Source organism: Mauremys mutica, chromosome 1 (assembly GCF_020497125.1).
Source record: "Mauremys mutica isolate MM-2020 ecotype Southern chromosome 1, ASM2049712v1, whole genome shotgun sequence".
In the NCBI taxonomy this organism is placed as follows: domain Eukaryota; kingdom Metazoa; phylum Chordata; order Testudines; family Geoemydidae; genus Mauremys; species Mauremys mutica.
The window spans coordinates 184,876,822-184,892,926 of record NC_059072.1 but is presented as its reverse complement, the minus strand read 5'-3'; the positions used below and the strand labels follow the sequence as shown (position 1 = coordinate 184,892,926).

Sequence of the window (16,105 nt, the reverse complement as noted above, 5' to 3'; positions counted from 1 at the left end):
GAGAATCTTCAGTTACAATATAAGTACAGAAACTTGCCAATAATCTTGTCTCTCTCCATTTCCAGCTACATACTGTTAGCCACTTAGTAAAGACAAAAAGGGCCCAGTGAAACCAAGATGTTTTGCATTAAAACAAACATCCCTACTAAACACGTCCCCCCACCAAAACAAATAAATAAAAATGTACATAATGTAGCAGCCTAACTATATCATGAACTAACACTAGAGATAACCAGCTCAATTTTTGTCTAGTCAGATCATTTATTTTATTTAGACAGATGTTTAACAAATAGAAAAAAAGGAGCCAATCCCAAGCTCTGTTTGACTATTGTTTAGAAAAGGTTAACTACCCACCAAGCTCAATAGCAAGCAATCAGTACTCTCAGTAACAGAAAAATGAGAACTTCCCTATCTTCACTGAAAATGATCCCTTATGCAACTTGTCCCCTTCAAAAGTTCCTCCCTAAAAGTGATATGTTACAGTGTTAAACAACAACAACAACTAGATTTTATATTGTGCTTTTCTTCATCTCAAAGGATTTTACAGAGTAGGTCAGTATCTTTACTCCCCATTTTACAGACAGGGAAACTGAAGCACAGGGAGGGGAAGCAACTTGCAGTACTGTACACATCTGAGTTAGCCACATAAACACCGCAGATTATTTTTCTGGGTGAGCGCAAGCCACAAAGCCCAGATCTAATTTTTTTTTCCAAAATGTGCTAGTGTTTGGACATGATGTTGTAGTTCAGCCAATTACAGTGCTAGGCCAGGATCCAAACTCTTGGGACTTTTGGATGCAGGATTTTGGTTTTGTCCCATCTCTAATTATTATATAGATATTACATCCATTTTTCTCAAAAATATTTAATGAAAATTGTGCATCTAACAGCACACTAAGAATGTACTCATCCTTTCCAGCTTGTTACTATACTGACCTTTACATTTTAGGAAAAAGACAAGCCCAGTAATCAGAACACAGTTTTCCTTTCCATTTAGTACACAAAATACAATATTTTTAAACTCACATGATGTATCACAATAATAATGCAGATGGGGTCCAGCATTTGCAGGCTTAGCAGTTATCTTCAGTGGGTAAATAACTGCAGGAACTGCCATCCTCTATTTGGCACTATTGCTTAAAGAAACTGGCATGAAACAAGAAGAGAAAGTTGGCTTTACCTGACTTCCCTCCCTCCGCCAAAAGATGGCTGGTTGAGGGTTTCCAGTTGCTTCGCACTGGAAAGTCACTGTCCGTCCCAATGCAGCCACCTGGTCACGAGGTTTCACAACAAAATGAGGAGGTTCTGTAGGAAATAAAAATACACTAAAATCTGCAGTCCAAAGTTCACCCCACTGAAAGCCAAATGGCAACTTGCCAGGTGCCTGAGCACCACATTGTATTTGTTTTAAAGGTAGTGTGTTATAAACAACCTTTAATATGGAGCTGCGGCACAAAGACTGCAGCTCCCAACATTCAGTGCTTCATCTTGACCCAAGATTGTTGGTTCTTGTGCTGCTCTTCCCTATTAAGATCCTGATTGCGCATTCCTTATTCAAGTTTGTGAACTTTTAGCCAAGCGAGATTTAAGTCCCATTGACTTCAATAAGTTGAGTTGCACTAATAAGCATTCACCAGCGTGATCACAGGGGTCACAATCAGGTCTTAAAAGAAGAGGGGGCCACAGATCACAACGGAGAAATCTCTGGGCTGCATCTGGCTCACAGGCCACACTTTGTTCACTTCTGTACTAAATGCTATGGAGTAATTGCACATTCAAGTTTACATACACAAAAGTCACCCACTTTGATTTAGGAAAGCTCAGGAGAAATAAACGACTTTTAGTTGCTTTTATAAGAACGATCTGATGAAGTCAGGGTCTCAAAAATTTTCCATTTAACTGAAAAGCCCCAGAAATGCTACTGTGCAAATGATAACCATTTAAAATCTTCAATCCAATTAGTAAAAAGGAATGAATTTAAAGTAACAGTGGGGCTGAATTCCTCCTTCATTTACAGAGGCAAGGGCATGTTCAAATAAAATATATATGTAAATGAAGGCAAATTTGAAACATCTGCTCATCCTAACATTATAAATCCTGCCAGCATTGTCCAAACTGTTTGATTTACATCGACTTAAATGACCATTTCATCTAGCAGTAAACAGAATGTCAAAAATTATGTCAGCTACATTAAAAATAAGTTAGAGCACTTGACAGCATTAGATACACTGATGGGGCTAGCCCAGAAAAAATAGAACATAAAGTCTGTTAGGTGGTATCTTCTTACAGTTGGAAAAATTTGCATTAAATGAAAAGTCCTTTTACTTACTGTTTACATTTTTCAAATTCATTTCTTATCAGCTGTCCAAAGTATTAATTATTCTCCCCTCTTGTCTGAGTTCAGAGTGAAGTGAATACTTTGAATCAGTCATTTTAACAATTTTATGTTCTTTTCTTTTTTTGAGGGTTTTTCCTTCACTTTAAACACCTTAAATTACTCATGTCACTTAGGTGGTGCAGCTTAAAATATATTCTATGACTCAAACAACTGTGACCTATCTAGGTGAAACCCCTGGATACCAAACGTCCCTTCTGCCAGGGCCGCCCAGAGGATTCTGGGGGGCTGGGGTCTTCGGCGGCGGGGGGCCCCCGCTTCGGCGGTAGTTCGTCAGCAGGGGGCTCCTTCCGTTCCGGGACCCGCCACCAAAGTGCCCCAAAGACCCGCGGCAGGGGCCCCCCGCCGCCGAAGTGCAGCCGGGTCTTCGGCAGTAATTCGGCGGCAGGGGGCCCCCGCCGCGGGTCTTCGGGGCACTTCGGCGGCAGGTCCCGGAACAGAAGGGCCCCCCGCCGCCGAATTACCACCGAAGACCTGGCTGCATTTCGGCAGCGGGTCCCACTTCGGCGGTAATTCGCCGGCGGGGGGTCCTTCCGCCCCGGAGCGGAAGGACCCCCCGCCGGCGAAGACCGGGAGTGGAAGAAGCTCCGGGGGCCCGGGCCCCGCAAGAGTTTTCTGGGCCCCCCAGAGTGAGTGAAGGACCCCACTCCAGGGCCCCCGAAAAACTCTCGTGGGGGCCCCGGCGGGACCCGGGGCCTGGGGCAAATTGCCCCTCTTGCCCCCCCCCGGGCGGCCCTGCCTTCTGCACAGTTTGTTTTCTTTGTTAATCCACGTCAATATTTTCAGTTATCCATTTATCTATTCTATGACTATGCTCCCTATTTAGATCAGAATAAAATACACCAAATGTTCCTTTTCAGAATTTATAAGCAAAATGTTGGGGTGATTTATACCTGGACACAAATGTTGACATTTCGTTGAATGACTTAACTAAGAAACTATGCAAAGTAAAGTCCCACATAGATGTTCCAGTAATAGAAATAATAATAGACCCATTGTGATCACCATACCTTTAAAACAGAAAACCTGGATACATTTAATATCATGAAGGGCAGGGGGTGGGGGTGGTACTGGACGATTTCTGACATCTACAGAAGGGATTTAATTTAGTATTGCAAGCAGATTGGTAAACTGAGTGGTGTTTGCCACTGGGCTGTGGGGAAAGATTAGGAAACTAGGATTAGGGGTGCTTGTTTATAATTTTTCAGTCTCCCTATACTGCCTTTGCACTGACCCTCTTTACTTTAAAGGTATATTTAGGGCCTCACTGCCTCTTTAATGGCTGTTGGGATAATGCCACACAGAGTAGAGCCCAGGGTTTCTAAATTATATTCTGCTGCACTAGGATACATAGCACCTGCTGTCACTGTGTTTGAGAGCTTACATAATTATGAAGGAAGGACAACAATAGTGCCCAGCAGAGAGGCAGTGGGGTCCTTGTATTTCAACTTATGAGGAGGGTTGCTCAGGGAGTACTGTGCAGATGAAGGGAAGAGAAGGGAAAAGTCAATTGGTCAGTCATTTAGAGTGTGATTTAGAAAAGCACACGGGGTGTTGTTCCAATTCTACTCCCATTAAAGTAAATAGTAAAACTCCTAATGCCTTCAATGGTAACAGAGTTGGAGTGCAGCTGAGTGCTTTTGGAAATCCCACTCGCAGTGGTCACTGCACCAGAAAAAAAAATTAAAACACTTTACAAAATATTAATTTAAGTTTGCTTTCTTAACTAGGGTCAAATGTACACGTGCAGCTTGTCATGAATATTTATCTACATAGGACGCTGCAGCTGTTAGCTACTAAGGAAAAATAACTTCTACTGTCCTTGGAATCTTTAAAATAAATTGAATTGATTATACAGGAAAACGTTAAGTATGACTTGTGTGGTAACAGGGGGGAAATGAAATCAGGAATCAGCTTGTACATTATTTAAAAACAGACAAAAGTTAGCAACCCATTACCTTTGCTCTTTGCCAAAAAGTTACCCATACTTCATGCAGAATCTATTCTGTGCAGTCTGTCTTGTCAATAATAAGTGAAACATGGAAGTTGATTGGTTGAAGGACATGGAAGGGTATGGATGGAAAGGGGAAGAGAAGTTCCAGTCACAGTGATACGGTGATTAGAAGATGGCCAATAAAATTTCAACTTACCAGACACAACTAAAAACAAAACAAAACAGAAAGAAAACATGGAATAAATAAAATTAAACAAACAAAACTAAACAAAAAGTAAAACAAAAGAAAAGTAACAGGATCCTTTGTAAGGACCTTAGAAAGCACAAATATATTCTGATATATTAAAAATATGCAAAAAACCATCTCAGAAATATGTTATCCCATTGATTTTTAAGCAGGATTCCCCATCAACTTTTTAAGGGGAGGCTGCCTGGTAAAATGGATAGGAAACTAAACTAAACTATGAATCAGGAGACATAGGTTCTACTCTGAGCTCTGCCACTAAACTGCTGCACGGCCTTGAATAGGTTGGTTCGATTCTCAATTTCCCTATCTGCAAAAACGCAAATCCAGATACTTACCCTTCTTTATACAGCACATTGAGATCTACAGCTGGGAAAGGCTTTTTTAAACCTAATGTCTATTAATAGGGAGTTTTGCTTAAAAATCAGTGGCATGGTTTGTCCCAATTTGCAGCTTAGATATAATGACTGCATGCATCAGAATCATAATTCTCAGTCTAAAATTCTGCAAGTGAACTAAATGGCACATAATTTGATAATCAAAACAGATACAACAAAGCCCACTTGTTACTCTTTTTCCTTCATTTTATCAACATATTCAAAGCACAGAGTTAATGTAAAGTAATATAGATTGTGAAAAACATACATGCATCTTTTGTTCATATTTGAAAATTATCATAATCCTAGAAATTGTATAGTCTCTGGCTGGTTAGTTTTACTTATTAAAGAGTAAGCATGTTATGAGGAACTCCAATACCAAGTCATTGATTTGCTGATGTATTTTAAAAGAAAAAAATGGGCATTTCCAAAGCCCACAAAAACAACAAAACAACAACAAAAGACTCAAATCAAATAATGTCATTGTTATAAAATGAATAATTACATTATCTTCAATACATGTCAATACATTTTTAATACATATCCTTTTTAAAAAATATTAAATATATATCATCACAAATCACATTTCCTTCAACACCCTCATCTGGTTTTACCCTTTTATATAGAGAGTAAAAAGAACTGTTAAGCATGAGTACACTTTCATAATGAGCTAGTAAACACCTGCAATATGCTATCCTCCGATGAAACATACTGAAGAAACTAATAATATTCAGCCTGTCAAAATTCATTAGGCATGGCAAACATGGGCTTACTGTTCAAATAAGTGGAACATATTGTGGGTTGCAGGTGTGCTACGAAAAATAAGTAGACATAAGATGCCATATTCAAACAGTATCTCTTTTGGATCAGGGTATAGCCAGGAAGCTGTAACTGGATATAACAAAACTGGATGAAATACAGCATACATTGCAAATAAGTAGGAATATTCATTTTAGGAGGGGGTGTAGAGGTGTGTGAAGTGAAGTTTTCAAGTTTTTATTTTCAATTTTGCAAAAGTAATCTGAATTGTCGTTTTCATGTTAATATTTGGGTTCACTACTTCTTTAAAGGAAAACAACATAATCCTGTTCACATTATACAGGCAAATAAATGGTTCGCCTGCTTATACCAGGAGGAAAACAAGAGACACTAGATGTGATTTAATTAGGTTGCAACTTTATTAACAACTGTAAGAGAGTAAGCACCCAGCAGATAAAAGTGTACAATGCAGGTAATTCCATGATCATTTCAATATATACCCAGGGGGCTTCAGTCAACCCTCCTCCTTTCCCATCCTGCTGCCAGGATATTACAACTCCCCCCCTCAAATTACAGCTAAGGTGGGCTGAAATAAGGGGGGTGAGAGAGTGGCTCGCTGCTATACCAATCACATAAGAGCACCAACCTCCTCCCCCCATTTCCACTCCTTTAAAAAATAACTCCTTTAAATCCTCTACAGTCCGTGCATCTGATCACTGTATCCCTTTCCTATGGAGTACTTGCACTGATTATCTTCCCCATATATTGAGTTGCAACATCATAGCCTAACTCCCCTTCCATGTTTGCTTCCAACTAAACCACCTCTGATACTGCTGTGGGGAAGGTGAAAAAACACCCACTTTTTTCACTCACTGCCAGATTGGCCTAAGCAAAAACTTCCTTCCCAGGCCCCATGAGAAAGGAATGACTAGTGCAGTGCCCACAGGGGATCCTGACCAAATCTGGTATTTCACCACTTCCATGGGTGGGAAGGTGGATGCTGTTCCACTTGGTCCAGGTAAAAGAGAGCTGTTCCTGCCTGGCATGTACTTATATCAACTCCCCTCTATTCCGGTCAGCTGGGTGGATGGGTCAGCATCCTCACGCTGACTTGCTCTGTGTCTGCTGCAAACTCACTCCGTGCCTCTGTATCCCTTAAAGAGGTACATACCTTCCTACCGCCCCGTTTCCCGGAAACCCAATAGATACAGCAAGCCAGACAATGCATCCCCCAACCCCCGCACCAGCTTCAGGTGTGGTGCGGTCATTATGGGAGAAGTGGCCAACTGATGGCCTATTGGGTTTGGGATGCAGTTCCACTCCTCAGCTCAAAAGCTGAATTTCAGGTTACTCTTTGGTTGTACTAGGATACACTACACAGCATCACCCTTTTTGAACAGAACAGCTCTCTGCCCAAAGCATGCAAAAATACAATCAGACACATTCTGGAATTTTCAGAGGATCTCCAGTAAAAAAAAAACAAAAAACCAACAACTTGCATCCCACATCAGAAGACCCCAATAAGAAAAATTAACAGTGTTCAAATTAATGTTCTTTAAATTCTTGCACTTTGGAATTCACTCCGAAGTACCACTTTTCTGTTTCTTTAGAAATACCAAAAAGGAGAAAAGGAAGAGGAGTTGGATTGGGACTAAAACCAAGCAGTGAGGTGTATAAGGTAAAGGCAGCATGGCCTGTCCCTTGCCAGGCCCAGTGCCTGCTCAGCCATCAAGCTCTCCACAGTAAAGTTCATCTGAAACCTCCAATAGATACACATCTGTCTTGGTTGGTCAATTACATTCCCACAAATCAAGTTAATTTATAAGTGCTGAAATTCCAACTTTTTTTTTTTAAAAAGAGGATTTTGTTATCGTATGTCAAATATAACTCCATTGAGCAAATGAAGTTTTTTGCCCACCTGTAAAAACACTGGGGATACTAATGTATGAAAATAAATCCCTCTAGAAACAGGGCATCATGTCAGCTACAGATTTGTGGTGAGGGCAAAGGGTGAGTTTCATATCAAAATGTAAGCAAGTCTGTTAAAGAGGCATCATGTGCTTAAAAAAAATTGGACTCCTGAGTTTTATTAGTCTTCTATTGATAGTTAAAGTTATTATAACTGAAGAGAAGTCAGAAAAGTCTCTTTATTATTACAGCTTTGCATTTGACAGCACTTTGCGTACAGCTTTTAGTGATTCGGTTTCCACTATGTCTGTGATGGTTTTTCTTATAGCAACAAGAGTAAGAAAACACTAGTTTTTAAATAGGAAAAATGCTACTGCAAAACCACAAAAACTGGCAAAGAGACTAAGGAAGAGGTGTAGTACCTGAATCTATTTTTAACATTTTTAAACTAACTCACTTTTAAGTAAACAACTGCCTTTTAAGCATTAGTTTTACATTGCAATAGAGTTGTGCATTTAAAAATTAAATACAAAGAGCAAAATTATTGCTGTTAAAATTGTTTTCTTATAGTGAGAAAAATGAACAAAAATAGTGAACAAAGTGATTTACTGATTAATGACAATCTTTTAATACTTTATTCATGCCAATCCTATCTGTCTCACTGGGACTACTGATGTCAATAAGTCTACTCACTAGAACAGGAGTTTGCTAGTTCTGGCCCCAATGCTAAATACAAGTACAGTTGTGGATGTCAGTGAAACAACTATTGTAGTCGACAGATGTATAGATGTGATCAAGAATAGCTTCAAACACACAGTATGCAATGTCTGCATTTCTAAATAGCTAATTTTCCCCACAGAAGTGTACGTAAACATGGATCTAATATTTCATTGTGTATAGTCTGATTTTTAAAATTATAGCACACAACATGGAGTTAGGTAATCTCGGTTACTGGTTTGACTTTCCTTCCCAATAAGGACGTGGACAAGTCACAATCTTCATGTGCCTCAGTTTCTCATTCGAGAAAATTGTAATAGTTATCTACCTCACAAAACAAAGGACTAAGGTGATAAGAAGCTTCATCCATTTACATTTATAAAGTGCTGTTGAGATTCTGTGCTGGAAGGCACTAAAGAAGTGCCATGTATTATCATATTACTTATTCATTAATTATCAATATAAGTATTACTGTTTGTAAATTAGTGACAGGTTCTCAGAAGGTACCTTGCTATTCAGCTGAGGCAAGTTGAATTTATTTGATCAGAGCTCTGGGTTTTTTTTAATATCTTTTTATATCTTTCAAATCAAATCTTTAAAATCCATTCTAAAGGACCATAGATACTTAAATCTTTATTTCTTCATCATCTTCTTGACACTTCTCTTCTATGGCACTATATATTATAGTATAAAAGATTCAAAACAATATAATTCTATACAATAGGAATCAAATAATGGTAATCTTCATTTATGTACTGCTTTTAAAAAACTTTAATGCAAGAAGTTTTAAATGAACTGGTATTTACTTGTAAATGCCTGTCAAAATTTCAGGTGACTGGTAATGTGGTTTCCAATTCTGTTGCAAGGGAAAAAATATTTTCATAATGTTGCCCAAACTTTATATATCCTCTGAAAATCAAATAAAGAACTACCTTTATGCCACATTAATCATCTTTCAAGTGAGAAACAAGAGAGGTTGGACAGGCCTACAGGGACAGAGACTAATGGGAGATGTGATGCTAGTGGCAGGTGTGTGTTTACATATGCTGGGGTGGAGCAGACAGGTAGTTTGGGAAGGAGAAGCAGATAGGTAGGGTGACAGGCAATGGAGCGGGCACAGAGCATTTAAGAGGCAGAGGGCCAGTCAGATAGAAGACAAGAAGTGGCCATAGTGGAGAAGCTGCAGAGCTAGCCAAGGAGAGCAAGTTCTCTGAAAAGCAAGTGTTGTAGTGCGATAGGTATGTTACAAACTCCCCCAATTCTTCCCAGTGCACTACACCGCTTGGTCCATGACTAGGGCTCCCATAGTAATCCAGATAACAACAACTACTGGAGTGGCTGGACTAAAGGATATAGAAAGGTCTGTGTGATGGGTTGTGAGTGCTTAATGAGTTGATTGAGCCTTGTCTGCTAATTCTTTTGGAAAATTCAGATGCCCTTCCACTAATTTTAGAGTAACTACTCATAAAAGGGCTTCAACCCCCACAGAAATATGTTCTAAACCTGACATCACTAAACAGACAAATATAATTACACACTTTTTATTTTTAACTAAAAAAATAATTAAATTATACAGGCTCCAGTATGTAAATAGCAGATTTTGCTTTTTACAAACTGATTGCCAATACTGCGTAGTTGTCTTGGTTGCATTTTTAAATACATGTATTGGTAAAAAAGGTAGTCTAAATCAATGTGCTGTATTCCTTTTCTCCAGCGGTTTCTTTTTGTATGTTGCTCTGATCTTATCAAGGCAATCTGAAACCCTTAGTATCCTCAAGATGCCTATTTCTCATGCAGTCATTTGTGTAAACAATCATTTTCTACAGAGCAATAAAAGACGACCAACATTTCCAGCTCTAAAAAATTTAAATACTGCCATTCATCTGTCTGCATGACACAACTAGGAAGAATATGAGAAAATAATACCAGGTACATTATAGAAGAATTAGGGTCTCTCTTTTCACCCTTGTTCTTTGGCCTCCATCTAGAAATGCTATTTTAGCTGCTACTTATTACTATGCAGATGCATACATAATTTGACATTTTTTCAAATATTCTGTTAGAAATTATTTTCATTTAAGGCCTGATTGGATACCCTTACTCTCAAAGAACAATAACTTGCACTATAAATAGTCCCATTAACTTCAATGAAGTGCCTTGTGTGGTAAGCTTCCCACAGACGGGGCAGGTAAACAAACCGTCCCGGCCCGCCAGGGGGCTTACCCTGGTGGGCTGCCTGCCAAAGTCTGCTGATCCCTGATCTAGAGCATAGTACAGTCTCCTGAGGGAAGTGGTGGAATCCCCAACAATTTCAACAATAATGCTTCAAATGCACAACAAGAAAAAGAAAGGAAGGGAAATACCAATGAAAAGTAGCTGTCAAGAGCCTTAACATATATCATTCAAGTTATAAATAAACCTCAACTAGTCTAATTCTCTTTCTAGATGGCATTTGAATAGGTCTCCAAAGTGGATTGGTTGGAATTCTCTGCTCCACCTGAAAATGCTACTCCCATACGGATTGTACTGTAATTGAGACATCTCAGGAAAGTAGCACGCTCTCATAGGAATGGGTGGTGTATTCAAAAGTTTGATGCTACCATTTGGGAAAGACAGGTACTGTACTGGTACAAATTCAGTGCTGAAAATTTAATTATGCCTAGAACTGGTTTGACAAATATGATGTGAAAGATGCATATGTGGTCAGATTATTAGGACATGTTATCAAAACTGCACGGTATGTCATCACCACATAGATTGTGGTAGTTTAATAGCATCACCTCTGAAGCCACAAGCAACAAGAGGTCAACTTAAATTGTAAAGATTCAAAGTCATAACTGTTTTCTGCATCTCATTGAGCTCTGCAATGTATGTGACAAACAATTCTGTGTTGGTGTTACTGCCAAGATGTCACTAGCCCTTTTAGTTGGCACAGGAAATTCAGACCAGCACAAGGCTGACATATCATTTAAATCTCCCTATTTTGTTTTCAATGGTAGTTACTGGCTGTTGAGCACTTTTGAAAATCTGGTCACTTCATTTAGATGCCTACTGGGGACTGAACCCTTTGGAAAATCTGGCCTCCAACTGAGGGTGCTGGGCACTAAAATCTGGCCCCATCCCCATTGTATGACTGTGTCTCATTTGTAAAATCAGCATTGTATTAATATCTGCCTTATATGGAGCTGTGAAACTTACTTTTAAATTATTTTTAGCTCCTCAGATGAAGAATGCTATTCGGGTGAAAAAAATACTGCAGTGAAGTGGCTTTTAGTGGGAGGAGGGCGAGTAAGAAACTTACTCAAACTATTTCTACATTGCAGACTTTACTGAAACCAACTATTAAATAATAAAGCTGATAATTTCTTTTTGCAGTAGCCACTGAATAAAAAGGTTTTAATTACAAAATAAAAAAAAAATTAAAGAGACCACCTGCCATGTGGTTTGAAAACTCGTCACTTCTCAGGTTAAAACATGCACAACTTTCAGTTTAAAATGTTTATAAATTCTGTAGCCATTGCCTGGGGGTGATATAAACCCCTTTGGAGAAACTCTGAACTATGGAGGATGTGTGTGTGTAAAGCTATTTGAGATGATTTAGTCCCTCAACCTGCTTTTCTCCCAAAGAAAAGACAAAAAATAGGCATCATAGAGATTTCTAGCAAAAAACATTTTATAAACCAGTGACAATTTAGGGAGCACAGATGGGACGAGAATCCCCATTACCAGATTTACACTGGTGTAACTCCATCCATTTCAAAACTGAAGCAATGCCATAAATTAAGCATTTTTTTTTAAAGTTTTGCACAGCTCAGAGCAGGAACTGTGCTTAGAAAGGACCTAGCTACTTTGGGTACTATTACAATTTAAGTAAATACTAATGCCTTAAAAAAAGCCAGTCAGAAACTGTAAATAAGCTACTTGAATAAGAGCATAAAAGACATGATGATAGCCTAATGCAGTTGGAACAACTCCTAGGAACCTTCTAATATGTTTTTGTTACTTTCTTTAAAGAGATAATGGAGTCTGAATTTTCCTGTCATCTGGTTATGGCACCACAGTTCTCTTCTTAGGAAAGATTATTTAAAACCCATAGAAAATGTTCTCTGTCTTTCAGAACAAAATTTGCTAGGGCTGCATTGCAAAAGCTAAAACTAAACTGTACAATTACAGATTAACAAATGGAAATCTTATGCTGACAATACATTAAAGCTATTTGGGAAGAGTGAGGGAAGACTCCATGATCAATGGCTACAGACACTCAGTAAAAAGAAAGGACAGTAAATCACTACCATGAAATAACTTTTGAACTGTACAAAATGTCATTTGTGATACCTGGTGAGGAATACTGTCAAGTGAAACAGATACAGTTTTAAAGAGATCTGAATTTTAAAAAATGGCATTGCTAGCAAGTAAAAATAAATAAATGGAGTTCACGTATGGCAGACCTACTGCAAAGTTGTTTTGGCTTTTAAACCCATATCTGGAACTTCTAATTACAGATAGTAAAATGTGACACAAATGTAAGAATCTGGAATTAACCAGCCTGGTTATGCCAGTATCAGCAACAAATTTTGGCTATTTTCCTGTTGGTTGCGGTAGAAAACAGCTGCTCAGGGAAGGAACCACATCTTTGGGAAGAGAAAACCCTTTGATTTAGTTACTACTGTTCTGTTTCCAGGATATCTAGATTTAGCCTGGTCAGAGCTTCTGCCCTGGATTTACTGAGCTGAATTTCAGAGAGTGGCAGCATTGAGTGCTAACACTGATGAACTTAATGTTTTCTCTTAATTCCTGCCAAAGGACCTTCTCTGTACTTAAACTACTGGTAGGCCGGAGGGAGGGGAAGAGACAAGGCCATAAAATACTTCCTGGAAAGGAGAATTCATGGAGACAACTCTGTGGAACCTCTTTATTTGCATAGTGACAGAAGCCCGGGCTTTCAACATGCTGTAGATCAGGGGCGGGCAAACTTTTTGGCCTGAGGGCCGCATCGGGTTTCGTAAATTGTATGGAGGGCCGGTTAGGGGAGGGGGTCATGGCCCAGCCCCCACCTCCTATCTACCACCCCACCCCCCGGCCAGGACTCCTGCCCCATCCAACTGCCCCATTCCCTGATGGTCCCTCTGGGACCCCTGCCCCATCCACACACACCTGCTCCCTGTCCCCTGACTGCCCCTGGGCCCCTGCCGCCCCATCCAACCCCTCCTCTCATTCCTGACGGCCCTCCCGGGACCCCTGCCCCATCCACACCCCTTCTCCCTGTCCCCGACTGCCCCCAGAACCCCTGCCCCTCACTGCCCCCTGCCACCCCACCCAACCCCCCTCCTTCCTGACTACCCCCCGGGACCCCTGCCCCATCCACCCACCCCTTCTCCCTGTCCCCGACTGCCCCCAGAACCCCTGCCCCTCACTGCCCCCTGCCACCCCATCCAACCCCCCTCCTTCCTGACTATCCCCCGGGACCCCTGCCCCCATTCAACCCCCTGTTCCCCCCAACCCCTATCCACACCCCCGCCCCCTGACCACCACCCCGGACTCTCCTGCCCTCTATCCAACCCACCCTGCTCCCTGCCTCCTTACCGTGCTGCCTGGAGCACCAGTGGCTGGCAGTGTTACAGCCGCGCCACCCGGCTGGAGCCGGGACATGCCACCACCGCCACCGCGCAGCTCAGAGCACTGGGTCAGGCCGGGCTCTGCAGCTGCACTGCCCAAGGAGCTCACAGCAGAGCCTTGTGCCGGCTCCGGCAGTGGAGCGAGCGAGCGAGCTGAGGCTGTGGGCGAGGGGAACAGTGTGGGAGGGGCCGGGGGCGAGCGTCTCGGGCTAGAAGCTCGGGGGCTCAGCAGGACGGTCCCGCGGGTCGGATGTGGCCTGCAGGCCATAGTTTGCCCACCCCTGTTCTACACTCACTTGCTATCTTGCGTTTCTTCGGTGCAGCCATTTCTGGTGACTCGTGGTAACTATTTTTCTTTGCTTAATTTTGTTTAGTGGAGAAGCACCTTTTCTGTGACTGGCTCCATCTAGTGTTGAAACTGAGAAGTGCAACAGAGTTGAGCTCAAGCGCCATGTGCGGGCCATATTCAATTATATTTTCAGAATTTGCTGCGGGCCAATAAAAACTGACCCGCGGGCCGCAGTTGGCCCGCGGGCCGTAGTTTGGACACCCCTGCTGTAGATCCTCCAGTAATGCCATCAGGGAGAGCTGGCAGTTAGCTTGGAGAAAAGCCAATACAAAAAGGATCATGCCTGCCTTTGAAATATGGAATGAGAGCAGAAAGCTCATCGTATTCGCACTAAGAAGCAGGGGTACCCTGTCAGAGAAAGAAAAGCAGCAGGATGCATGATGTAAGCCTCAGTAGTATCACGCAGTGGCAAATGAATCTTGTAGAATATATTGTGCGTGGCTGATGGGGCATGTGCCATAAACAGAAGGAAAATATTTGGACTACAATCTTGGGAGTACCTTTGCAGTCATTCATAGAAAATAGAAGAGGCTACCAAATATATTGTAAATATATTGCTCCTGCAGGAAGCAGAATTTACATGCACAGTAAAGGGGGAGGGATAGCTCAGTGGTTTGCGCATTGGCCTGCTAAACCCAGGGTTGTGAGTTCAATCCTTGAGAAGGCCACTTAGGGATCTGAGGCAAAAATCAGTACTTGGTCCTGCTAGTGAAGGCAGGGGGTTGGACTCAATGACCTTTCAAGGTCCCTTCCAGTTCTAGGAGATTGGTATATCTCCAAATTATTACTATTATTATTGTATGTCATTCAGGCCTGCAGCAACAAGATTTTTCTTGGATTATGACATAGTGCCTGGTTACAAACTGTAGCTTGTGCTATGAAGACTTTTAAGATTACTGTATTTATCCTTAATTTGTCCCTCTAACTGCCCTAGCTATTATTCAACACATAATGAAAGAGAATTTTAATGCCCAAACATACCAAACATAGTAGTCACAAAACGGTATAGTAAACCTGCTCCTTAGCAAAACAATGAAAGAGTGCAGTATTTAATGTTGAAAAGTCGGCATTTGTCACCAGTTAGCATACATGATGTCTGAGTTTAACACAGTTTTTCCATTAAACAAGAAATAAACGCGGATCTGGGTGGGGTAAGGTTTTTTTCTGGGATTGAGAGCAGCTGGCTGTAGGGGTAAGATACTATTTAATTTTATTTTCATTCTTCTAATTTGTTGTAGGGACATCCAGAGTCTGGATAGGCACACCTTTCATAATCAGATAAATGGAAAAAAATAAACAATATGTATCGTCTCTGTTGGCAAATGTGTCCTTTTAATCATGATCACTATCTATGGAGATTCTCAACAATTTTTTTGGTGGCCTCAGAGTACAACTTATTTATGTAGAGGGTTTTTTGCAGACATAATAAAAATAACGTACAGTTGTCTCTATTCTGTACTGGTCTTAAACAGAATAGAAACACAAATAAGGTGCTTTGCACATTCTTGTATTTTTGTGTTGTGGTTTCTTTTGCCCCCTCCCTCCCCCTTTTAAAAAAAAAAAAAAAAGACTTGCTAGCTAGTAAATCTGCTGCTGTGAAAAGTAACATTTAGATGTTTGTTGATATCACCTTTCACATCAGCAGACACACTAGCTAGCTGGAAGACTGTTAAAAGTGATATTAGCAAACGTACAAATATCAATTTTCACAGCAGATTTATTCAGCCCTGGCAAGCCAGACAACAAATTATGCCCCGGAAGGGGAGGTGGGTAGGGAGACAGTGCAG

The 16,105-nt window shown here is 40.8% G+C and overlaps 1 protein-coding gene across 4 annotated transcripts in view; it reads right to left on the bottom strand.

Annotated features, from left to right (window-relative positions):
• ROBO1 (roundabout guidance receptor 1) overlaps positions 1-16,105 on the bottom strand; it is a 431,492-nt gene that overhangs the window by 87,493 nt on the left and 327,894 nt on the right. For 3 of the 4 annotated variants that reach the window (XM_045002116.1, XM_045002117.1, XM_045002119.1), the window contains exons 7-8: positions 4,546-4,554; positions 1,181-1,305 (exon numbers count right to left, since the gene is read on the bottom strand). In XM_045002116.1, coding sequence (XP_044858051.1) covers positions 1,181-1,305; positions 4,546-4,554 — 134 coding nt within the window. The remainder of the gene's footprint in view (positions 1-1,180; positions 1,306-4,545; positions 4,555-16,105) is intronic. The other variant, XM_045002118.1, reaches the window with a different exon arrangement.